Source organism: Staurois parvus, unplaced genomic scaffold (genome assembly GCF_062004578.1).
Source record: "Staurois parvus isolate SC_StPar_1 unplaced genomic scaffold, SC_StPar_1.0 ptg000531l, whole genome shotgun sequence".
Classification (NCBI taxonomy): domain Eukaryota; kingdom Metazoa; phylum Chordata; class Amphibia; order Anura; family Ranidae; genus Staurois; species Staurois parvus.
This window is the reverse complement of record NW_028318327.1, coordinates 886,562-911,824: the sequence shown is the minus strand read 5'-3', so window position 1 is coordinate 911,824 and position 25,263 is coordinate 886,562. Positions and strand designations below refer to the sequence as shown.

General features: G+C 42.4%; 1 protein-coding gene across 1 annotated transcript in view; it reads right to left on the bottom strand.

Annotated features, from left to right (window-relative positions):
* LOC149451554 (cytosolic 5'-nucleotidase 1A-like) overlaps nucleotides 1-25,004 on the bottom strand; it is a 69,338-nt gene extending 44,334 nt beyond the window's left edge. The window contains exons 1-2 of the mRNA XM_089690551.1: nucleotides 24,647-25,004; nucleotides 13,323-13,490 (exon numbers count right to left, since the gene is read on the bottom strand). Of these exons, the coding sequence (XP_089546677.1) occupies nucleotides 13,323-13,490; nucleotides 24,647-24,781 (303 nt within the window). The 5' untranslated portion in view covers nucleotides 24,782-25,004. The remainder of the gene's footprint in view (nucleotides 1-13,322; nucleotides 13,491-24,646) is intronic.
* Nucleotides 25,005-25,263: the final 259 nt, after the last annotated feature.

Here is a 25,263-nt window from a genome sequence, read left to right as displayed (position 1 = left end):
TTTATATTTGTGTTATCAGTTTTGTGGGAAAGTTTAATGACAGGTTTGCGTTAAGTTAAGAATGACAATAATGCAGTGCTGCCCAAACTGCCATCCTTTTGATTGCCTTCAACTGACAGTTGGGAAAATAATCCCTTCTACTGCATCCATTGCAATAACACATTACACCCTAAACTGTTTCCCTCTGTCTTCCTTTAACCACTTGCCCTCCAGAGGATTTACCCCCTTCCTAGCCAGGCCATTTTTTGCGTTAAGGCGTTGTATTACTTTAACTGGCAATTGTGTGGTCATGCAACGCTGCACCCAAATGAAATTTATGTCCTTTTTTTCCCACAAATGGAGCTTTCTTTAGGTGGTATTTTTTGCGCTATAAGCAAAAGAAGATCAACAATTTTGAGAAAAAAAACTATATTTTTGACTTTTTGCTAGTAAACATGTCCAATAAAAAAAAAATTAAAAATCAAATGTCATAAATTTGGGCCAAAATGTATTCTGCTACATGTCTTTGCTAAAAAAAATCCCAATACGTGTAAATTAATTAGTTTATGTGAAAGTTATAGCGTTTACATATGAAGGTATATATACTGGAATTTTTTTTTCTTTTACTAGTAATGGCGGCGATCAGCGACTTATAGCGGGACTGTGCTGGCATTCTGACACTGGGGGGAACTGACTTAGTGTCCCTGACATCCCCAGTGACACCAATACAGTGATCAGTGCTAATAAAAAGCACTGCCACTGTACTAATGGCACTGGGCAGGAAGGGGTTAACATGTGGGGCGATCAAAGGGTTAACTAAGTGTGTGCTGTTTCACAGTATGCTGTGTTAGTGCTTTCCACTGTAAGCAGTGAGCAGGAGTTAGCAGGGGAGAGAATTGTATTGTTTACATATAGTTCTCTCCCCTGTCAGTAATACTTGGCGATCACCAGGTGGTGGCAAGTAATCACCGGCCGGGACCTGGTGATTGACAGTCGAGGCCGCGAATAGCGGCGTGGGTAGGGCATGTGCACCCTACCTGGAACTGCATAATCACGTATATATATATATACGTGATTTTGCGCACCCCTGCCACCCTGTAGCAGTATTTCTGCTATAAGGCAGACGGGAAACGGTTAACTGGCATTCGGGGCACTATTTCTCCCACTGGACATCAATAATGGGTTCCTATTTTTCCCTTTTACACCAACAATGGGGCACTATTCTTCCTTCTGTCACCAAGGATGGGGCCCTATTCTTTCCATTGACAAAAACAATGGGGCACTTTTTTTTTCCAAATGTCATCAATGGTGGGGCTCTATTCCTCCCACTGATGCCAATGATTGGGTACTATTCTTCCCATTAACACCAACAATGAGGCACTATTTCTTCCATCGATATCAATGATTGTGGACTCTTACTCCAATGATACCAACAATGGGACACTATACCTTCCACTGACACCCATTACAAGAATACAGCAGTCCCTAAACTGTAAACCTTTACTTGCGTTTAACAGGAACTTGGGGCACTATTGCTCTTACTGGCACCAAGGATGGGTCCTTTTCTTACTATTGACACCAATGATGGCGCACAGTTTTTCAAATTGACAGGAATGATGGGGCCCTATTTTTCCAATTGTCACCAATGACGGAACATTGTTGTCTCCCTTGACAAACGATAGGGCACCATGATTTCCATTGACAATAATGATGGGGCACTATTCCCTTTACTGACTCAAATGATTGGGGACTATTACTCCAGCTTGGACCAATGTAGCTATGTACAGTGGATATAAAAAGTCTACACACCCTTGTTAAAAATGTCAGGTTAAAAATTATACAAAGATAAATAATTTCAGAACCTTTTCCACCTTTATTGTGGCCTGTAAACTATACAACTCAATTGAAAAACAAACTGAAATCTTTTAGGGGGGGATTAAACATAAAAAACTAAAATAATGTGGTTGCATAATGTGCACGCCCTCTTATAATTGGGGATGTAGCTATGTTCAGAATTAAGCAATGACATTCAAAATCATGTTAATTATTATTATTATACAGTATTTATATAGCGCCAAAGGATTTGCTCAGCGCTGTACAATAGCAAGGGGGACAGAACATGGGACAAAACAGTAAGGATACAATACACAACGGGTTTGAGGGGTCAGTATACACCTACCATCATTTACAGTGCCTCTGATTAACCCCAAATAAAGTTCAGCTGTTCTAGTAGGTCTTTCCCGACATTTTCTTAGTCGCATCCTACAGCAAAAGCCATGGTCCACAGAGAACTTCCAAAGCATCAGAGGGATCTCATTGTTAAAAGGTATCAGTCAGGAGAAGGGTACAAAAGAATTTCCAAGGCATTAGATATACCATGGAATACAATTAAGACAGTCATCAAGTGGAGAAAATATGGCGCAACAGTGACATTACCAAGAACTGGACGTTGCTCCAAAATTGATGAAAAGACGAGAAGAAAACTGGTCTGGGAGGCTGCCAAGAAGCCTACAGCAATATTAAAGAAGCTGCAGGAATATCTGGCAAGTACTGGCTGTGTGGTACATGTGACTACAATCTCCTGTATTCTTCATATGTCTGGGCTCTGGGGTAGAGTGGCAAGACAGAAGCCTTTTCTTATGAAGTAAAACACCCAAGCCCAACTAAATTTAGCAAAAACACATCTGAAGTCCCACAAATGCATGTCGGAGAATGTGTTATGGTCTGATGAAACCAAGGTTGAACGTTTTGGCCATAGTTCCAAAAGAAATGTTTGGTGCAAAAACAACACTGCACATCACCAAAAAAACACCATACTCACAGTGAGGCATGGTGGTGGCAGCATCATGCTCTGGGGCTGTTTTTCTTCAGCTGGAACTGGGGCCTTAGTCGAGGTAGAGGGAATTATGAACAGTTCCAAATACTAGTCAATACTGGCACAAAACCTTCAGGTTTCTGCTAGAAAGCTGAACATGAAGAGGAACTTCATCTTTCAGCATGACAATGTCCAAAGCATACATCCAAATCAACAAAGGAATGGCTTTACCAGAAGAAGATAAAAATTTTGGAATGGCCCAGCCAGAGCCCGGACCTGAATCTGATCGAAAATCTGTGGGGTGATCTGAAGAGGGCTGTGCACAGGAGATGCCCTTGCAATCTGACAGATTTGGAGTGTTTTTGAAAGGAAGAGTAGGCAAATATTGCCAAGTCAAGATGTGCCATGCTGATAGACACATACCCAAAAAGACTGAGTGCTAGAATTACATCAAAAGGTGCTTCAACAAAGTATTAGTTTAAGGGTGTGCACGCTTATGCAATCATATTATTTTGTTTTTTTATTTTTACTTCCCTCCACCTAAAAGATTTCAGTTTGTTGTTCAACTGAGTTGTACAATTTATAGGTTACGTAAAAAGGTGGAAAAAGGTCTGAAATTATTTATCTTTGTCTTATTTTTTTACATCAAAGAAACCTGACATTTTAACAGGGATGTGTAGAGTTTGTATATCCACTGTAAATAAATGAACTAGCCTATTTCACTGGAATGTGGAAATCAGTGGAGTAGACACCAATACTGCAGTAATCTCAACTTGCTTCTGGGTCCTGTGCTGAGCGGCTGTCCTGCTACAATCAGAACACAGGAGATTGGTCAGTTGGCATGGGCGCCATTCAGAAAATGCTTAGTATTTTCTAAATGAATGCAAAGCATTCTCTGATTGGACGAGAGGCAGGGCAGTGACGCCATGCTCTCCATCTTGTCCAATCAGAGAATACCCTGCATTCTTTCAGATAGTTGAAAACATTCTTTGAATGGTGCCTGTGCCAAATGGCTGACCTCCTGTGTTCAGAATGCAGCAGGCCAACTGCTCAGCACAAGACCTGGAAGCAAGTGGAGATTACTGGAGGTGTTGTGTCTACTTCAGTGATTTCCAGCTTCCAGGGGCATTGGCCAGGTATGAAATATACATAATTACATTGGTCCAAGCTGGACTAGTGCAGCTATGTCTAAAAATATCTATATGTGGAATTCTTCCTTCAGGGCCAGTTCACACCAGAGCGCGGTGGTAAACCCACATTCCATGAGTGTTTCACGCAACGTTCCAAACTTGATCTGCAGCAGGAGTCAATGTTAACTTAAACCTCCCAAACACAGGTTGCAAATGCAGTGCATTTGTCTGCACGAAATCACTTGGTACAGAAGCACCATGCGATCCAGATTTTGTGCATTTTATAAAGTAGGGTATGCACTGAATTGGTGTTGTCCGGCACGATTTTGCACTGTACTCAGATCGCATGTGAATCACACAGGAACACACAGCTTATTCCTGTGCGCTCAATAGTGTGAACCGGCCCTTAGTGTTGTCTGCTATGGCCAGCATATTGGTAGTCTGGACATGCCTTTGGTTATATATATATATATATATATACACACACACACACACATATTTGGATATATATATATATATGCACATACACACATACATATATATATATATATATATATATATATATATGCACATACACACATACACATATATATATATATATATATATACACATACACACAGTTGTGTTCAAAATAATAGCAGTGTGTTGAAAAAAGTGAATAAAGCTCAAAATCCTTCTAAAAGCTTTTATTTCCATACACACAAATGCATTGGGAACACTACACATTCTATTCCTAATCAAAACATGAAGACAAATATATCAAATTTGTGTTGTTCCTCTAAACAAATTGAAGAAAAGTGAATATTAGACTGTTCAAAAAAATAGCAGTGTTTGTATTCTTCTTTACAAACTCAAACATTCACTATATAAACTGAAAAATGTTTGTAGATTTTGCTTTTCTTTGAATCACTTAATGAATATTTAGTTGTATAAGCACTGTTTCTGAGAACTGCTGTACATCTGTGTTGCATGGAGTCAACCAACTTCTGGCACCTGTGAACAGGTATTCCAGCCCAGGATAATTGGACTACATTCCACAGTTCTTCTCTATTTCTTGGTTTTGCCTCAGAAACTGCATTTTTGATGTCACCCCACAAGTTTTCTATTGGATTAAGATCCGGGGTTGGGCTGGCCACTCCATAACGTCAATCTTGTTGGTCTGGAACCAAGATGTTGCACGTTTACTGGTGTGTTTGGGGTCGTTGTCTTGTTGGAACACCCATTTCAAGGGCATTTCCTCTTCAGGAAAAGGCAGCATGACCTCTTCAAGTATTCTGATGTATTCAAACTGATCCATTATCCCTGGTATGCGATAAATAGGCCCAACACCGTAGTATGAGACACATCCTCATATCATGATGCTTGCGCAACCATGCTTCACTGTCTTCACAGTGTACTGTGGCTTGAATTCAGTGTTTGGGGGTCGTCTGACAAACTGTCTCCGGCCACTAGACCCAAAAAGCACAATCTTACTTTCATCAGTCCACAAAATGTTGCGCCATTTCTCTTTAGGCCAGTCAATGTGCTCTTTGGCAAATTGTAACCTCTTCAGCACGTCTTTTTTTCAACAGTTGGACTTTGCGGGGGCTTCTTGCAGATAGCTTGGCTTCACATAGGCGTCTTCTAATTGTAACAGTACTCACAGGTAACTTTAGACCTTCTTTGATCTTCCTGGAGCTGATTGTTGGCTGAGTCCTTGCCATTTTGGCTATTCTTCTATCCATTATAATGGTAGTTTTTCGCTTTCTTCCGCGTCTTTCAGGTTTTGGTTGCCATTTTAAAGCATTTGCGATCATTTTAGCTGAGCAGCCTATCATTTTTTGCACTTCTTTATATGTTTTCCCCTCTCCAATCAACTTTTTAATCAAGGTACGCTGTTCTTCTGAACAATGTCTGGAACGACCCATTTTCCTCAGAATTTCAGAGAGAAATGCACTGTAACCAGCATGTACAACATATGCTGCCTTCCTTCCTTAAATAAGGGCAATAATTGCCACCTGTTTTTCAAAGAATGAATGACCTCACTAATAGGACTCCACACTGCTATTATTTTGAACATGCCCCTTTCAATTAGTGATTCAATTACACAGAATCAGCAGCATGCATGTCATGAATGTTGGGTCTGTTGGATTTCTATTACTCTACTACACCTGCTAGTAAATTATTTGCCATGTAGAAATATCATTTCTACCAAAAACAGTGATTGATCAGGTTAGTGATGTCTGACTGCTATTATTTTGAGCACAACTGTATATAAGAATGTCAGTCACTTCCCTACCTGTATGGACATTGGTACTTTTCTTATGTAACCTAGAAATATTTCAGTACCTCTTTTCCACAATGTTATGCATTCATTTCTTGTTTCCTCTTCTTCTGTTGTAATCATTAATCATTTAGCTGGCAAAGATTTATACAGAAACATCATAATGGGTATGTTATTACATACCCATTACATGATTGATTTTCTCCTGCCTGTCTAGTTTGAATGCACAGAGAATTAGTCTAAATGTCTCTGACACAGATAACACGCTATAGTAAAGCCCACCTTAAAGGAAACACATTTAGGGGCATAGTTACAAAGCAGTGAATATGACATTCATCGTACATTCACTTGTGATGAATCAGTCACTGTCATTTAATACACATGCACCTAGAAGGGTCACCTGCCAATGTTTACTCAATGTCAGAATATGTTCTTTAGTACTCGTTTACACTTGTGTTTGGGGGGGTTCATCAGCATGTTTTTGCCACCCCCAATTACTCCCCCTTATGCTGCAAAGGCAGAGGAGGGGAAGTACATATGCCACTGCGCTGCAAAAATGATCCTCACTGTCTCCTTCAGCAAGCAGTACTGAATGGGGCCGATTGAAAACAAGCCCCTCCAAGATAAGGCTGACATCAGTGGCCCACTGCAAATATTTAGCAAATATGCAATTATAAATACAAGAGAAATGGGGAGTCTAGTAGAAGCCAACACAGCAGTACATAGTCACAGTGCACAGCACCTATATAGCGGTTTCTTCATTGTCACATAACTCAGCACTTTGCACATTACACAGCAATTATTTATTACAACAACATAGAACCAAAGTGGATTTTTGATATTAGTATCCTGGAGGATCAGAAAACTGCAGTCATCATGGTTGATAATTGTGATTTCTTTCCCATAATCCCGCTAGACCCATGTCAGATTAACAATGTCATTGTAGGCACTTTACCAGCAACAGGATAGCTACAAGGAACGATCGCTTGCTTTTGTGCTTTTACGGTCTCGATCCCTCACTGGCTGAAACGCTCGCCAGCCACAGAACAGCGGCAGAGCGACATTGTGCTGGTCTGGCCAGTGAGAGAGCAACACCATAGAAAAAGATGAATGTTTCCCACCAATCCTGTCACTGGTGAATTGCTGGAAGCGACAGGATTGCTAGTGTGTCACATGATGCTGAAATCTAATTTCCCCTTAGGCCACAAGCAGACAGTTCTCTCTGGATGATGTATGTTAAAGCCAGAGGGATTTGAAGTGCATTTCCAAAAGCCTTCAATGCTCAGCACCAGACTTCTATGTTATTCTATTGTGCTCAGGGGCTGACAACTCATGGGGCCCCAGGCAATAGGAGATCATGGGGCCCCTGTGTCCTTGCCCAAACTCAAAAAAGCCTATGAAAAAGGTACCAGGGGCATCTCATGGGGCCCCCTACTGATCCCGGGCCCTCGGGCAGTGCCCGAGTTTCCAAATGGTCAGTCCGCTCCTGATTGTGCTCCTTCACATGTGAGCGATGATCTGTCACTGAATGCTCAGAATAGTACAGGAGCTTCTTTGGGGCATGATTGCACTTTTTTGGCTCCAACAGACTTCAATGGGTGTGCCTGAAAAACAGGCATAACTTGCATTTTATGCTCAATTTTGCACCTAACAATTGGCTTCTACTAATAACTAGCTTTCCATTGGAGAAATGGGAAAAAAAAGTCTGAAAAGGTGTGAAAAATGTGCAAATACACTAAAGTGAGCACAAAAAAAAAAATGCTCCAAAATCTGCTTATATGTGAATCCAGACTTAGGCCTCAGTCACACTAGCCTCCTGCTAGTGGATTACTTAAATGCAGGAGAACGGATCTTGGAAGAATAAACAAACGTTATACTTATCAGGTCAAATTCTTCTGTGACTTGCATTTACATGTCTTTAGATGCGTTCAGAATATCCAATATGCCGCTGGACCAGGGTTGAGCTCAGGCGTGTTTGGATCATGGTCCGAATCCACCTAAGCTATCCCTCCAGGAAGCTGTCACTGTACTATTATTTATTTATTTATTTATTTATTTATCGAGTTTATATAGCGCCAAAGGGTTTGCTCAGCGCTGTACAATAGAGGGGGGACAATACATGAAACAGTACAGTAACATCAAACAGCACACAAGGGGTAAGAGGGCCCTACTCTTTCGAGCTTACAATCTAGGAGGGAGGGGGTAGAGGTACAGGAGGAAATGGCTGTGGGGGATGGAGTGGAAGGAGGAGGGAAGGGCTACTAGACCAATCATTAGGGTTCCCCACCTCACAGCCACATGTATACAGGCTCTGCAGGGTGGGGGAATACCTTGGCCATATCTGATGGCTTTGTGCAGTGACAGCTTCCCGGAAGGACAGCTAAGGTGGGTTCAACCGATCCAAACATGCCTAAACTCATCCCTACCCTGAACACACAGAATTTATTTTAACCACTTGCCGCCTGCTAACAGTATATTTGCTAGTGGGCAGCACAGCCAGGCTCAGTGATTGCTAAGCACATGTGCACTGACATGCCCCTGGGGGCACGTGATTCTGTGACCACTGTGTCCAGTGGATACAACGGATCACAGTGCTTGGTATCTGGCCGCTGTGAGCAGCTGGGATATCATATGACCAATCATAGAGATCACATAATAACATGTAACAAAACTGTCATGAATGGCTTCCAGCTTGCTTACTATTGTAATGTTGTGATTGACCCACAGCTATCACATGGCACCTGACACCCTGCACCATGTGGTCAACTGTAGCCAATCACAGCTTAACAATAGTAAGCAAGCAGTCATGAATGAAAGAAATTAGATAGGTTGTCAGTACATCAGAAATGGTCAATTTTCAAATATATATCCCATAGTTTGTATTTTGTATATAAGTTTCACATAGACCAAATAATATACACTGATTTGGGTTATTTTTATGAATGAAATGTAGCAGAACACATTATGGCCTAAATGTATGAGGAAATATTATCTGTTTGCAAATTGTGAAGAAAAACAGTTCTTTTTGTTTTCCAAAATTCTTTTTTTGTTTATATAGCAAAAAAAAAAAAAACCCAGTGGTGATCAAATACCACCAAAAGAAAGCTCTATATGTGTGCAAAAAGATACACATCTCATCTGTGTACAGCATTGCATGACTGAACAATTGCCAGTTAAAGTAGTGCTGTATAGCAAAAATTGTCCTGGTCATGAAGAGGCATAAACCTTCTGGAGTTCGAGTGATTAAAGGTATATGCACACATTTGCTGGCACAAATATTCTTTAGCTTTAAGTGGAACTACACCGCAACTGAGCATCACAAAATCAAAAAGCTATTTCATTTATTTTTGATATTCAAAGCAAACATATCCATCCATGTTTCCATGCTTTCTTTAGCTGAGAAATTACTTTGAAAAACACCCTCCTAGCAATTCTGGCTGTGGCCATATTGCGTAAGGGCAGATAATTCATGTAGCTTCTATGTGGTAATCTGGGCTATTGATACGGCACCTTTCTGCACCTCGTCCCCAAGTAAGATAATTCATGATTCATGTAGCATTTACTTCTTGGAACCCATCTGCCCTTGCCTCAGGCATGCAGGCAGGAGGCTGTGCTTAGCTGAGAAAACCCCTCCTCCCCTCCCGAAGACTCCTGGGATGTATGACATCATTTGCCTAGGCATGGGATCCAGGAAATAACTGAAGAAAATGTAAAAAAGGTCTAAATAAGTAAATATACTACACTTGCCTATCTATTTGCTAATGCTAGCAGCATAGGGATTCAAAATTGTCAATGTCGATTGAAAGAGTGAAGTTCCACTTTAAAATTCCCATTGCTTTTCTGCACCTGGGAGCCACATGTGCATATGGCGAATTCCACAAAGGCAATAATACCACATTCACGAAATACGCCACATGCACATGCATGGGTGAATGCTATAGCAAAAGTTAGCAGATCCCCTTGATAAAGACACGTGGTCTATGACGAAACACGTCAGGGAGGAGCGTGTGGATGACGTCACGACGTTGCCATTTATCAAAATAGCAGTAGTAGTTATCCACACATCGCTCCAGGATTGTCATATCTGCAGGCAATTTCATATATATATATATATATATATATATATATAGGGCCCGTGCATTGCCTTGCAATATGCTTCGGAGCGGTTTGGAGCCTGGACTTATTTCTATACTGCTGGGGATGATACTGCCATCTTGTGCCTAATAATACATTACTGAATGTTCACCATACATGGTGCAAACATGAACCTACGGAACGTGAGTGCATCTCTTATGTTTTAATGTGCAATAAAAGTTTTAAAGGGTAAAGCACTATTGTGAGCTTTTATTTGATGAGGAACATGGCTGAGCCTGAAGCTGTTATCTGGAGGGAGCATCCTTTGGAACTATTATTCAGCTATTTGATCTTCAGAGTTTACACATTTGGGACCAAAAGTGCAGGCAGACCAAAACATTGTAAAATGTGAGGTCACACTGCTGGAGGTGAGCAGATATATGGTGGAGGATGTTTTGCACTGGAATTCTGTAACAGATTCACACAGTGGTTGTTATCCCAAGGAGGGGTCACGAGAGAACACAAACTTTTGGACTGTGATATATAATTTTTTATTTTTATTTTTTAAATCATTTATTAATTATTTTGGTGTCACAATTTTAATTTTTTGCTATCACCATTCTATGCTTATATATTTCAGAAGTGTGTGCATTTTCTATGTAGCGCAGCAATTTTTCATTGTTATTATTCATTATTTAGCCCACTGAGACATGGGTTGTGTGCACTATCGGCTACAGTATTCATGTATATATTTTTTTATTCACCATAGTAAGCGCTTGAGTTTATTCACATTTTATTACCATTAAAAGTGCATCCTTGTTTACACAGCCATAAGCTAGTGCAGCCATTCACTTCTATGGCTGGATGCATGTGCTGCCTGCGGCCCCCTGAGTGTGGGAACATGCTGGGAAGTTTACACTAGAGCACATCTGAGCCTGCAAATAAACTGCGGCTGCAGCTAAACCCAGCGAAATGCATCTAACATGCAAAGTGTGAATCATACCATCAAAAATAATTACATGCATTTATATGCACAGAAATGTTCTACAAACACATGCGTGGGCTCATTTGCATGAGCGTCCCCCTCTGTGGATTGCTTTTCAGAAAGTGTTTAACAAGCGGCGAGGTGGCCTTATGTCACCTCCCGACCACCTATATTAAATCCTAAAAACCTGCACCACCGTGTGCATTGCATGCAGTTACAGGACAGCCCCATTCAGTTGAATAGGTTACGTTCAGCGGGCGGTGCTGCCTGCCAAACAATATGCAGAAGGGTAGGGGAGATCATTTTCACAGCCCCCCAACTCCAAATGTAAACTCAGCCTGTGTCACTGCCAGTATATATCAGTACTACTTCTACTTTACTTATTAACTCCTACGCAAACCTGACAGGGGTTAAACACGTATACAGAGCGTAGGGTGTAAGCACACCTGTCTAACAGCTTGATGACAGTAGCTGGAAATTGGTGGAGTCATTCATCTCCTATCCCCACCCTCAATGCCTGCAGCCGATGTGTTGAGCAGGAATGTAGTGTGGATGGGAATAGTGAGATAGGACAGGCCTGAAGCTTCACTGTCACATTGCTATGTATAGAATGTCAGCTCTGCTGCCCGGGAGGAATGTTGGGTGGAGGGAGTGCCTGCAGGCCTGCTGCTTGTAATTAAAGGAGCTCAGCAGAACACAGATGAGGTTGTCATTACTGACAGAGGTATACTATGTCCTATAACAGGGACACCAAAAGGCTTATGAAGCAGTGGCAGTAAGACTGCTGAAAAAAAATGGACTTATGGTTCAGTTTTGTAGGAAATTGTTCCTTCAGTAAGAAAAAAAGGTGTCAGCAAAGTGTACTAACCACTTCTATACCGGACACTTTCACCCCCTTCCTGCCTAGGACAATTTTCCGCTTTCAGCGCCGTCGCACTTCGAATGACAATTGCACGGTCATGCAACACTGTACCCATATTTTTAGACAGATAGAGCTTTCTTTTGGTGGTATTTAATCACCACTGTTTTTTTCCTATACAAACAAAAAAACCCTGCTATTAAAAAAAATTTTTTTCTAAGTTTCTGTAATAAAATTTTGCAAAGAAGTAATTTTTCTTCTGCACTGATGTGCGGTGATGAGGCTGCACTGATTGGCACTGATAAGCTGCACTAAGGGGCACTGATATGCTGCACTGATTGGCGCTAACATGCTGCCCTGATGGGAACTGATTGGTACTGATGGGGCTGTACTGATAATCAGGGCACTGATGATCAGTGTAAATGTGTGCTGTCAGGATTGCTGGTTATCGCGGCTTTCCTTTCCTCACACAGTGACAGCGCTGAGAAAAGGAAAAGCCGATAACCGGAAAGTTTGTTTACATGTGATCAGCTGTGACTTGACACAGCTGATCACATGGTAAAGGGTCACTGTGATTGGTCCCTTACCTTGATCTGTGATCAGCTATGTACAAAGGACAAAGAAATCACACAGTGTGCCTGACGCACACCCCAGGGGGCACATAGAGGGTGTGGTTCTGGAAGGACATCTATAGATGCCCTCCCAGAACTTGATTATGCTGTAGCCGTCTTTTGGCTATGGTGCAGTCGGAAAGTCGCTAATCTATAGCAACCAATCAAAAATGTAGTTTTTTGTCTAAATACACCAAACCTGGTTGGCTGCTCTGGCCCTAAAGGCTCATTTACACCAGCCTGTGTATGGGCCATTGTATAGAACAGCAACGGGTGTTACTTTGTTTTGCTACAACACAAAGCATTGGTAACTTTTTCTTTTTTCTTTTTGTTTATGGAAATGCTACTAAATAACACTTCATTCAAGCCTATGGTGGTGCGACGCACTGCAGTGATTGGCGCTGTGTAAGAATGCAGCATGGCAAACGAACCGCAACCCACCTCAATGCATCACTGAATGGAGCACATAAAAAACCGTTGCTTTTTATGTGCCCTTCTATTTAGTCTTTGTTGATCTATGCAGATCAACACACATCAACAGGTGATAGTGTGAATGAGCCCCGATTTTATAATAGCATATCAAGCAGTCAGGTCACCCAGCATACCTTCACAAAGTTGAACGCAGGACCTGGCTTCAGAGGTTCCTCTTCATGTTCCTGTTGATAGAGGACATATTTCTCTACACCTTCATTTTCATACATCGTCCTCTCATCCACCATGTTGAACAGGGCGCGCGATGACACTGCGATGGTTATCGCAGTCTGCGGCTTGGGCTGAAATGACAGATAAATGACAATCAGTGGTAGGTTTCCAGGATAACATTGTGCAAAGTGTAATGGGGTGACAACATACATGGCCGGATAAACCTGCACATCGGTCACAATGGTCCTGCGCTAAAGATTTTAGTTTAATCATACTTGTCTGTAGTGTGCGCATGTACAGTCAGGTCCATAAATATTGGGACATCGACACAATTCTAACATTTTTGGCTCTATACACCACCACAATGGATTTGAAATGAAACGAACAAGCTGTGCTTTAACTGCAGACTGTCAGCTTTAATTTGAGGGTATTTACATTCAAATCAGGTGAACGGTGTAGGAATTATAACAGTTTGCATATGTGCCTCCCACTTGATAAGGGACCAAAAGTAATGGGACAATTGGCTTCTCAGCTGTTCCATGGCCAGGTGTGTGTTATTCCCTCATTATCCCAATTACAATGAGCAGATAAAAGGTCCAGAGTTCATTTCAAAGTGTGCTATTTGCATTTGGAATCTGTTGCTGTCAACTCTCAAGATGAGATCCAAAGAGCTGTCACCATCAGTGAAGCAAGCCATCATTAGGCTGAAAAAACAAAACAAACCCATCAGAGAGATAGCAAAAACATCAGGCGTGGCCAAAACAACTGTTTGGAACATTCTTAAAAAGAAGGAACGCACTGGTGAGCTCAGCAACACCAAAAGACCCGGAAGACCACGGAAAACAACTGTGGTGGATGACCGAAGAATTCTTTCCCTGGTGAAGAAAACACCCTTCACAACAGTTGGCCAGATCAAGAACACTCTCCAGGAGGTAGGTGTATGTGTGTCAAAGTCAACAATCAAGAGAAGACTTCACCAGAGTGAATACAGAGGGTTCACCACAAGATGTAAACCATTGGTGAGCCTCAAAAACAGGAAGGCCAGATTAGAGTTTGCCAAACGACATCTAAAAAAGCCTTCACAGTTCTGGAACAACATCCTATGGACAGATGAGACTGAGATCAACTTGTACCAGAGTGATGGGAAGAGAAGAGTATGGAGAAGGAAAGGAACTGCTCATGATCCTAAGCATACCACCTCATCAGTGAAGCATGGTGGTGGTAGTGTCATGGCGTGGGCATGTATGGCTGCCAATGGAACTGGTTCTCTTGTATTTATTGATGATGTGACTGCTGACAAAAGCAGCAGGATGAATTCTGAAGTGTTTCGGGAATATTATCTGCTCATATTCAGCCAAATGCTTCAGAACTCATTGGACGTCGCTTCACAGTGCAGATGGACAATGAAGCCAAAGCATACTGCAAAAGCAACCAAAGAGTTTTTTAAGGGAAAGAAGTGGAATGTTATGCAATGACCAAGTCAATCACCTGACCTGAATCCGATTGAGCATGCATTTCACTTGCTGAAGACAAAACTGAAGGGAAAATACCCCAAGAACAAGCAGGGACTGAAGACAGTTGCAGTAGAGGCCTGGCAGAGCATCACCAGGGATGAAACCCAGCGTCTGGTGATGTCTATGCGTTCCAGACTTCAGGCTGTAATTGACTGCAAAGGATTTGCAACCAAGTATTAAAAAGTGAAAGTTTGATTTATGATTATTATTCTGTCCCATTACTTTTGGTTCCTTAACAAGTGGGAGGCACATATGCAAACTGTTGTAATTCCTACACCGTTCACCTGATTTGGATGTAAATCCCCTCAAATTAAAGGTGACAGTCTGCAGTTAAAGCACATCTTGTTTGTTTCATTTCAAATCCATTGTGGTGGTGTATAGAGCCAAAAATGTTAGAATTGTGTCGATGTCCCAATATTTATGGACCTGACTGTAAGTGTCCATAGTGTGCGCATGTAAGTGTCCATAGTGTGCGTATGCAAGTGTCCGTAGTGTGCGCATGCAAGTGTCCGTAGTGTGCGCATGCAAGTGTCCATAGTGTGCGCATGCAAGTGTCCGTAGTGTGCGCATGCAAGTGTCCGTAGTGTGCGCACGCAAGTGTCCGTAGTGTGCGCACGTAAGTGTCTGTAGTGTGCGCACGTAAGTGTCCGTAGTGTGCGCACGTAAGTGTCCGTAGTGTACGCATGTAAGTGTCCGTAGTGTGCGCACGTAAGGCTTCGTTCACATGAGTGTACTTAAGCTTACCTCCATGGGAAGGGTATGTTTGTCCGCACATGTGATGTACAGGTGTTCCATGCATCCATTTGCAGGCAGTCCCACTCATATCTACTAGGATGCAGCGGCTGCATGACCACAGCTGCTGCCACCACATTTATGTGAATGCATGTTCCTGACCCCACAGTGTAAGTTTGGAGATTATTATCATTATACAGGATTTATATAGCGCCAACAGTTTGAACAGTGCTTTACAAAATGAAGGCAGAGTACAGTTACAATACAATTTGGTACAAGAGGAAACAGAGGATCCTGCTCGTTAGAGCTTACAATCTAGGAGGAAGGGATGAGTGATACAAAAAGTAATAGCTGTGAGGGGGATGAGCTGATGGAGGAAGTAGTGGAGACAGTTTACTAGAAGCAGGATAGGCTTCTTTAACTGCTTAAGGACTGCACTATAGCAGATATACTGCTACAGAGCTGCACCAAGTCAGTTACCCCCCCAGTGTCAGAATGTCCGCCGCAGCCCCGCAGTCCCGCTAAAAGTCGCTGATCGCCGCCATTACTAGTATAAAAAATAAACAATCCCAGTATCTATACCACCATCTGTAAACACTATAACTTTCACGTAAACCAATTAATTTACACATATTGGGATTTTGTTTAGCAGACATGTCGCAGAATACATTTTGGCCTAAATTTATGACGAAATTTTATTTTTTTACTGGATGTGTTTAATAGCAAAAAGTCCAAAATATAGATTATTTCTCAAAATTGTCAATCTTCTTTTGCTTATAGCGCAAAAAATAAAAAACGCACAAGTGATCAAATACCACTGAAAGAAAGCTTAATTTGTGGGAAAAAAGGACGGAAATTTAATTTGGGTGCAGTGTTGCATGACTGCAAAATTGTCAGTTAAAGTAACGCAGCACCGTAACGCAAAAAATGGCCAGGTCAGGAAGGGGGGTACATCCTCAGGAGGGCAAGTGGTTAAAGAGAAGGACTGTCAGGGATTGTCTAAAGGTGGATAGATTAGAAGATAGCCAGACAGATTGGGGTAGGGAGTTGCATAGGATGGGAGAAGCTCGGGAGAAGTCCTGGAGGTGAGCATGGGAGGAGGTGACAGGGGAACTAGAGAGCAGAAGGTCTTGTGAGGATCAAAGAGAGAGATTTAGCTGAAATTTTGAGACTAGGTTAATGATGTAGCTGGGGGTGGAGTTGTGAATGGTTTTGTAAGTTGTTAGTATTTTGAATTGTATTCGTTGGGTGAGCAGAAGCCAGTGGAGGGATTGGCAGAGAGGGGTAGGAGACACTGAATGGTTGGTAAGGTGGATGAGCCTGGCAGCAGTATTCATGATGGACTGGAGGGGGGATAGCCTATGTAAAGGTAAGCCAATGAGGAGGGAGTTTCAGTAGTGGAGGTGAGAGATAACCAGGGAATACACACGGATGTCAAATTGGGAGCAGTGCTGCGCCCTAATAGACATGAATAGGACTGCCTTCATGTGGATGCATGGAACATCTGTGCATCCTGTGCGGGCAAACACAGCTCTCACGCTAAATTACATTCAGGTATGCCCCTGTGAATGAAGTCTAAGGTTACTTTCACACTGATCTGCAGCAAAAATGCATATGTATTTTTATTGCATTTTTACTGTATTTTTTACAGGACATGTGACTCAAAAAACACAACACAGCTGTGTTTTTGCTGCGTTTTCCAGTGATTTCATTGGGGAGGTGAGTTGAGAAACATGCAGCAAGCAGGATTTAAAAAAAAAAAAACACATTGGACCCACAACGGAGCAGTGTGACAAATTCCATAGGAATACATGGTCACATGTTTTTTTCAAAAGCAGGGGAAAAATGGCTCAATGTGAAAGCAGCCTAACAAATAATTAAAAACACACACGAGAGAGAGCAAACTCCTCGTGCATCACCTTAATAAAATGCAATAAATTCCAAGAGACGAAAACATACTGACAAACGTATGGAAGCAGCAGTCATATAAGAAATACAGCCTTAGGAGGATCGTCCTATCTTGGAAACATCTAATGGAAAACTAACGCGTTTCGGAAGTCAGGCTCCCTTCTTCAGAGCTGACCAGCCCTCTTGTGTGTGTTTTTCAGTGTTCTGGAATGTCCCTGATTCGTGGAGAGTTGCACCCGAGGAAGCATTGCATACTGATATATTGTCTGAAGCACCTTGGATTGAGCGCTGGAGTGTTTTATAAGAATTTAACAATTTTTTTTACATAGTTAGTCTGGCTGAAAAAAGACAAAAGTTCATGCAGTTCAACCATAGAGAAAAAAAAGTTATAATCCAGAGGAAGGCAAAAAAAAAAACAGCAAAGCATGATCCAATTTGCTCCTGTTGGGAAAAAAATTCCTTCCTGATCCCCCGAGAGGAAATCTGATATTCCCTTGATCAACTTTACCTATAAATGTTAGTATCCAGTTATATTCTGTGTATCCAAGAAAGAAAATGCAAAAATTGCATTTTTAAAACAATCCACTGAGCTGGCCAGAACCAACTCTTGAGGGAGTCTATTCCACATTCTCACAGCTCTCACTGTGAAGAAACCTTTCCGTGTTTGGAGATTAAATCTCTTTTCCTCCAGATGTAAAGAGTGCTCCCTTGTCCTCTGTGATGACCTCAAGGTGAATAACTCCACACCGAGTTCACTATATGAACCACTGATGTATTTATTAATGAAAGCTGACTTGTCTCTGCACAGCCGATCACCCTGCAGGAACTGGCTAAAACAAAGATCTGCCTGTATCTGTCCAGCATTGCTGCTGGCAAAATAAACTAGGCGGTGCTTTCTGATTGGCTACTGCAGATTTCCTAAATAGCTTGTGTGTTTGCATAAAGAAACCTGTCACTAAAAGACCTAAACCAAAATTGATGACTGTAGGTTATGTCATACAAAGACTCAATGCATACATGGCAATACGTTTACCCATCAAACGGAACATAGCTACCCTGGAATTGTTTCCCTTGCTCCTATCCCATGTCCATTGTCTGCACAGCTTCATTGGTTCCTAGTCCAGCCCCCTCTTCTGCTGTCCATGGGAACAGGAAGACAGATTTAGGTGCTTACACTATCTGTGCTTAAAGAAGAACTTTACCCATAACAACTTGATAAAAAATGATGTTCTTTACCAAGGAACATACAATCCACATTAATAATTCTGCTACCAAAATGATTATGTTCTGTAAATTGCCTCCAGCATTGTTCCTGTTTCTTCTTGACGGAGTCTACCATTTTACAGCCCAGAGCCCCTGAGCAGCAGAGAATCTTTAGGCTGTCAGCAGATTGGCCTCTATATTTTCAACACAGTTTGGGAAAATAGGGAGCAACTGAGCATGTGCAGAGCATGGTGAGACAATGTATTACGGGATTTTAAACAGTATAGGCACTTATTATTAACGTTTAACATACCTTTACCTGCAAAAGGGGCCAGCATGAAGTGATCTAGCAGACGCGGTTGGGGGAGGAACCGGCGGGAGATTTAAAAAAGTAAAAACATGACATACACAAAATACATTGTAATCTGTTAGGATTACATTACTTTATCAAACCATTTCACATACATTTTGTCCCGAGTGCTTTGTCCCTGTGCCCTGCCTGCATTTTTACCATTCTTTCTGCCTGGAAACTTGAGAAGTGTCCATGGCATCCAAAAAGCGTCCCTTTAGGTCAAAAGTGGTTTTAGACCAGCTAGAGAACAGCGATAGTAAATTAGAACCACTTGCAGAATTGAGTGATAATGATTCGTGGGGAAATTCGTCATCAGACACTGAAAGTGACGACAGCGACGATTCTGCGACTGAGCTCAGTGATGTGAGAACTTGGCGCTCTATTTCAAATTTTAGTATTTTTGATTTGATTACATTACTGAATTAAATTTATTATATTATTATTTTTATAATTATTTATTATATTATAATTTATGATTTTGTGTTTCAAACTTTATCATACCCGGGATGTTTAGTAGACTCTTGTTCGGACAGATTTAAGTGAGTTATTCCTAAGAATTATGGGCCTACAATATAAAACAACAAATTTCCATGCAAAACAATGTACTGTTTTGACATGTAAAAATATTGACATAATCAGACCGCCAGGGAGGTTAATTCCAGTCAGGGGCGGACTGACCAGTGGAGCACTCGGGCACTGCCCGAGGGCCCAGAGTCAGTAGGGGGCCCCATGAAATTCCCCTGGTACCTTTTTATAGGCTTTTTTGTGTGTGCTTTGAGTGTGGGCAAGGACACAGGGGCCCCATGATCCCCTATTGCCCGGGGGCCCCATGAGTTGTCAGCCACTGATTCCAGTTATGGATTTTTTTAGTATATTCCCATTGGTCCAGCATGGATCAATGTAAGTATACATATTCCTCACCTGACCAATCCCTTTGGAAAAGCAGAGAAACAATGTAGTATTTGCAGCTACTACATTAAGCTTCTCTGCCTTCCGGGTTCTGCACCAAGTGGCTGCCCTGCTGCTTAGTAACAACTTCATTTTTCTAAATGAATGCAGTTTTCTCTAATTGGATGTGGTGGAGCAGTGACCTCACAATCTCTATGTCATCCAATCGCCTTGTTCCTTTTCTAAAGGGCGCCCATGCTGAGCAAGCGGCCCCCCTCTATGCAGCAGGGCAGCAGCTTGGCACGGGACACGGAGGACAGAAAGCATAACTGCAGTAGCCTTGGGTAATATAGTGATTTCCAGCTTCCACAGAGATCGGCCAGGTATGAAACATACATATTATTATTATTATACAGGATTTATATAGCACCAACAGTTTGCTCAGAGCTTTACAAAATAAAGGGAGACAATACAGCAGCAATACAGTTCAATACAAGAGGGTTAGGAGGGCCCTGCTCCTTGGAGCTTACAATCTAAGAGGGAGGGGCTGGTGGTACAAAAGGTAATAACTGTGGGGGATGGACTGGTGGGAGGAATAGAAGTTTCCATTATTAGCTGAATGCAGGATAGGCTTCCCTGGAGAGATAGGTTTTCAGAGATCGCCTGAAAGTGAGCAGAGTAGGCGATAGTTTGATAGATTGGGGTAGAGAGTTCCAGAGGATGGGGGAGGCTCTGGAAAAGTCCTGGAGATGAGCATGGGAGGAGGAGACAAGGGAGATAGGGAGCAGGAGGTCGTGGGAAAAGCGGAGAGGACGGCATATTTCCATTGCTCCAGCTTGGAGCATTGCAAAAAAAATAAAAAGTCCTGGATCCTTTTTTAAAATAGTGGCACACAGAACCATGGGGTTTAGCGCATGAAAATGCAGACTTTTTGCTGATATGCGGGGGTGCCATTAAGAATGAATGGCAGCCCCGTGCATCTTTTAAAAAGCAGCGTGTTGGGAATGTGCATGATGGTGAGCGCTTTCCCAACACGTACTACTATGAGCCTAGGCTGACCCGCTACCGTGGGATGGAATACTGGATCCAATGAACACTGCACTGGGACACAGACTGAGAAACAGCGTTTTATTCTGAAGCCAACTATTTTTCTTTTAGTTTTGTGTAAAGTGTTAAAATGCATGTCAAGGTTTGTTTTTCCCTGTGTCCCATTGGGGAGATTACCCTTTTACCCTCCTGTCCCTTAGATACTACAGGACGTGGGAGCAAATCTTTCAACAAATATCCCCATTAGGCCTAGTTTACATTTGCTTTTTGGGGCGGTAAAAATAGGCATAAAGCCACATTTTTACTGCTCCCTGACTGTTTCCGATTAAGCTGCAAAGGCAGCCATATGGGGGATATACACATGCTGCAGCTGCAACGATTCTCATAGTGATACACATGCTGCAGCTGCAATGATTCTCATAGTGGTGTGGCAAAAAAGTGAGTGGGGCCGCACTGCAACCGTGAATCAAATGCTAAATGTGTGGTTGCAGTGCAGTACTGTCATTAAAAAAAAGGTCTTTCGGCTGTAACAAAAAAAAAAAAAACAGACAGCCCTATCGCATCCTGAATGCCAGTCAGTCACCCCGTTGCTGCTCTGTGAAAAGTGATTCACAACAGATCGCTTCTCACAGACAGTGTAAATGAGCCCTGTGTTCCTGTTGTGGTGATAGAACACCTGCCCCACCTAACAACTGTACATGTATTTTCGCCATCAGCCCATCCCCCCACAGTTATTGCCTCCCTCCCTCTGATTGTAAGCTTTAATGAGCAGGGCCCTCTAATCCCTCCTGTATTAAAGTGTACTGTCTGCCCTTATGTTGTAAAGTGCTGTGAAAACTGTTGGTGATATAAATCCTGTATAATAATAATAATATAATAATAATGATAGAAAATGTTCCCCAACATTCGTTCCTGATGACAGCAATCATCAGCAGAAAGAGAAGGGATAAACACAGGCATTTGGATGTATTTCCCTGCCTGGGTGTCACCCATAGAAATCAATGGCTACATGTAGGTATATGATGCTACCTGCACAAACACAGGGACATACGGCCCTGGACACAGTGTTAGCTTTAACCACTTGCCCTCCAGAGCATTTACCCCCCTTCCTGACCAGGACATTTTTTGTGTTACGGAGCTGTGTTACTTTAACTGACAATTGCGCAGTCATGCAAAGCTGCATCCAAATGAAATTTACGTCCTTTTTTCCACACAAATAGAGGTTTCTTTCGGTGGTATTTGATCGCCTGTGCATTTTTTAATTTTTTGCGCTATAAAAAAAAAAGACCAACAATTTTGAGAAAAAAACTATATTTTTGACTTTTTGCTATTAAACATGTCCAGAAAAAAAAAATTAAAAAATCAAATTTCATCTTAAATGTAGGCCAAAATGTATTCTGCTCCATGTCTTTGCTAAAGAAAATCCCAATACGTGTAAATTAATTGGTTTACGTGAAAGTTATAGTGTTTACGGATGGCAGTATAGATACTGAAATTTTTATTTATTTATTTTTTTGCTAGTAGTGGCGGTGATCAGCGGCTTATAGCAGGACTGTGGCAGGCATTCTGACACTGGTGGGAACTGACTTGGTGTCACTGACATTCCCAGTGACAGCAATACAGTGATCGGTGCTAATAGAAAACACTGACACTGTACTAATAGCACTGGGCAGGAAGGGGTTAAATACACAGAACTATATTGCTGTAGAAGCTAGGGTTGCCACCTCATCCCTTAAGCCCTGGTTCACATATACGCGGTGCGGTATATTGCATGTGATTCGCACAGGAACTGCACCGCATCCCTGTGCAAATCACATGCGATTTGTGTGCGGTACGATTGGAGCCATGCATTTTGTATGGCTCTGATCACACCGCACCAAAAAGGTGCAGAACCCTTTTTTGGGTCCATTGGTGCTGACCTGATTGGAAGCTGGGTGTAAGTGAAACCAAGGAGGTCTGGAGTCCATTCCTAGGGTGTACTAAGTGCCTGAGAAGTGCCTCATCCCTACCGGTTCCTAGATGACCACTAGTGCCCTTCTGAGTGTCATATACATGCGCAATTATATTGTGCGTCTGGTGAGTGCAAGCACACCTCTTTTCTTATCCACAGAAGTCACGAGCACCTTACTAATGCAACTCCAGTGCGAAGGGACCATTATCCACAGACACTGGATGATTTAGGCACCTATAAGAAAAAGTTGATTTCATGGACTGCTATACGTTTATAATGTGCGTTTACCTTACTGCAATTCGTCTAATTTAAGATGACACACTATTGTCACTTTATTGTGCTCATCTTCAGTGCTTTGATTTATCTATTATCACTTGTCACTTTGCATTTCATTTTTATGTAAGATATATTGATATTCATATGTATTTTAGCGCTGCATTTTTGATCTATATGGTATTAAGGATTTAGAGGTTTTTTCCTTATGCAAGCTGCTTTTATCGCTATGTTAAGAAGCGCTCACTTGATTGTTTATTTTAGATAACTTGTTTCGGTCCGCACTAGCATCGGATCGCATGGGTATTCACATCTATGCGATCCGATTCTGCACATCGCACTGCGTTTTGCAGACCACTTTCGGGGTGTTGTTAACTTAACATACACACCCGCAGCGGTTCGCATGAACGGGGTGCGATTCTGATGCGGTGTGGAATTCGCACAGAAAACGCTGGGAATTTCACACCGCATCAGTGTGAACCAGGGCTTAAACCCGAACATATATTAATTACACAGGTTCTGAAGCGAATTTAATGCAGATAAGGCACTAAGTGAGCTTAATTATCGCCTTAATCAGCCCCAGAACCTGAGTAATTAATAGGTGTTCGGTTTTAAAGGGATGAGGTAGGTACCCTAGTAGAAGCTGAGGGAAGAGGGTTAGGATCTGGTAAATGCAAAGTGCCCTTATCCTTTATATTTATTTATTTCAGGTACTTAGATAGCGCCTTCAATTTACATATTTATATAAATATTGTACATTCACATCAGTCCCTAACCCTCAAGGGCCGTACAATCTAAGGTCCCTAACTCACATTCATACACATACTATGGACAATTTAGAGAGGATCCAATTAACCTACCAGCATGTCTTTGGAGTGTGGGAGGAAACTGGAGTACCCGGAGGAAACCCACACAGGCACAGGGAGAACATGCAAACTCCAGGCCAGGGGTGGACTGACAACTCATGGGGCCCCCGGGCAATAGGGGACCATGGGGCCCCTGTGTCCTTGCCCAAACTCAAAAAAGCCTATGAAAAAGGTACCAGTGGCATCTCATGGGGCCTCCTACTGACCCCGGGCCCTCGGGCAGTGCCCGTGTTTCCAAATGGTCAGTCCGCCCCTGCTCCAGGCAGGAGGTACCGTGGTTGGGATTCAAACCAATGACTCTAGTACTGCCAGGCGGAAGTGCTAGCCACTAAGCCACTGTGCCACCGAGTATATAGGCCTTCTTCACCAGAGAGGCAAGCCCGGTGCGGAGGAACTTCAATTATTGCATGCTCACTGAAAACTGATGACATCATTGCGAGCACTGTCACTAGTTCCCATGATAGGCCTCATCCTCTTATTGGTTCTGACTACGTCTGCCTTTTTCCTTTGGCGACCAGTTATCTTTAATATGCATTTAAGTTTCCATACATACCAGTTTGGGTTTTTTCTTGGGGGCGACGCTGTCATAGAAAGCCTTGGCCTCACTGGTGTCGTGTGAACCCAACGACTCCGTCTTGGGTGATGGCTGAGTCGTGTCCGGGGCAGGATTATCTTTCGCTGAGTTCATGGCGTTCCAGTTTCTTCGTAGCACTCGGATAGCTTGTTTGCTGTTGCTGAAGGCAGCGGGGGCTCAGTTCCTGTGTTTGCGGACGATGACCTGCGATGGATGTGCACCGCGCTCGTGTTCAGACCCTGCAAGAAGGAAGGTGAATAATTCAGCAGCTGCTATAGATACTATGAGATGCTGCAGTAGTGTGACACTTCCGCATCGGACACATACAACAGGCAGGAGGGAGAGGAACCAACACCCTCTACTCATGACTCACCAAGGGGGGAGTGATCTGTACAGGCATCTGTCGGAGGAATGGAGAAAGTATGGCGACCTCTGAGCAGCCAATCATCTGGATATAGTACAGAGAATGGGAGGAGGTGGAGAGGAGGCTGTAGGCTGTATCCACCCTTCCCATACAAACTACAAACGTCCCACACCCTTCTGACACATTGGAAACTTCAAAAGAACGCGTTATGATGCATTTGCAACATTTTAAA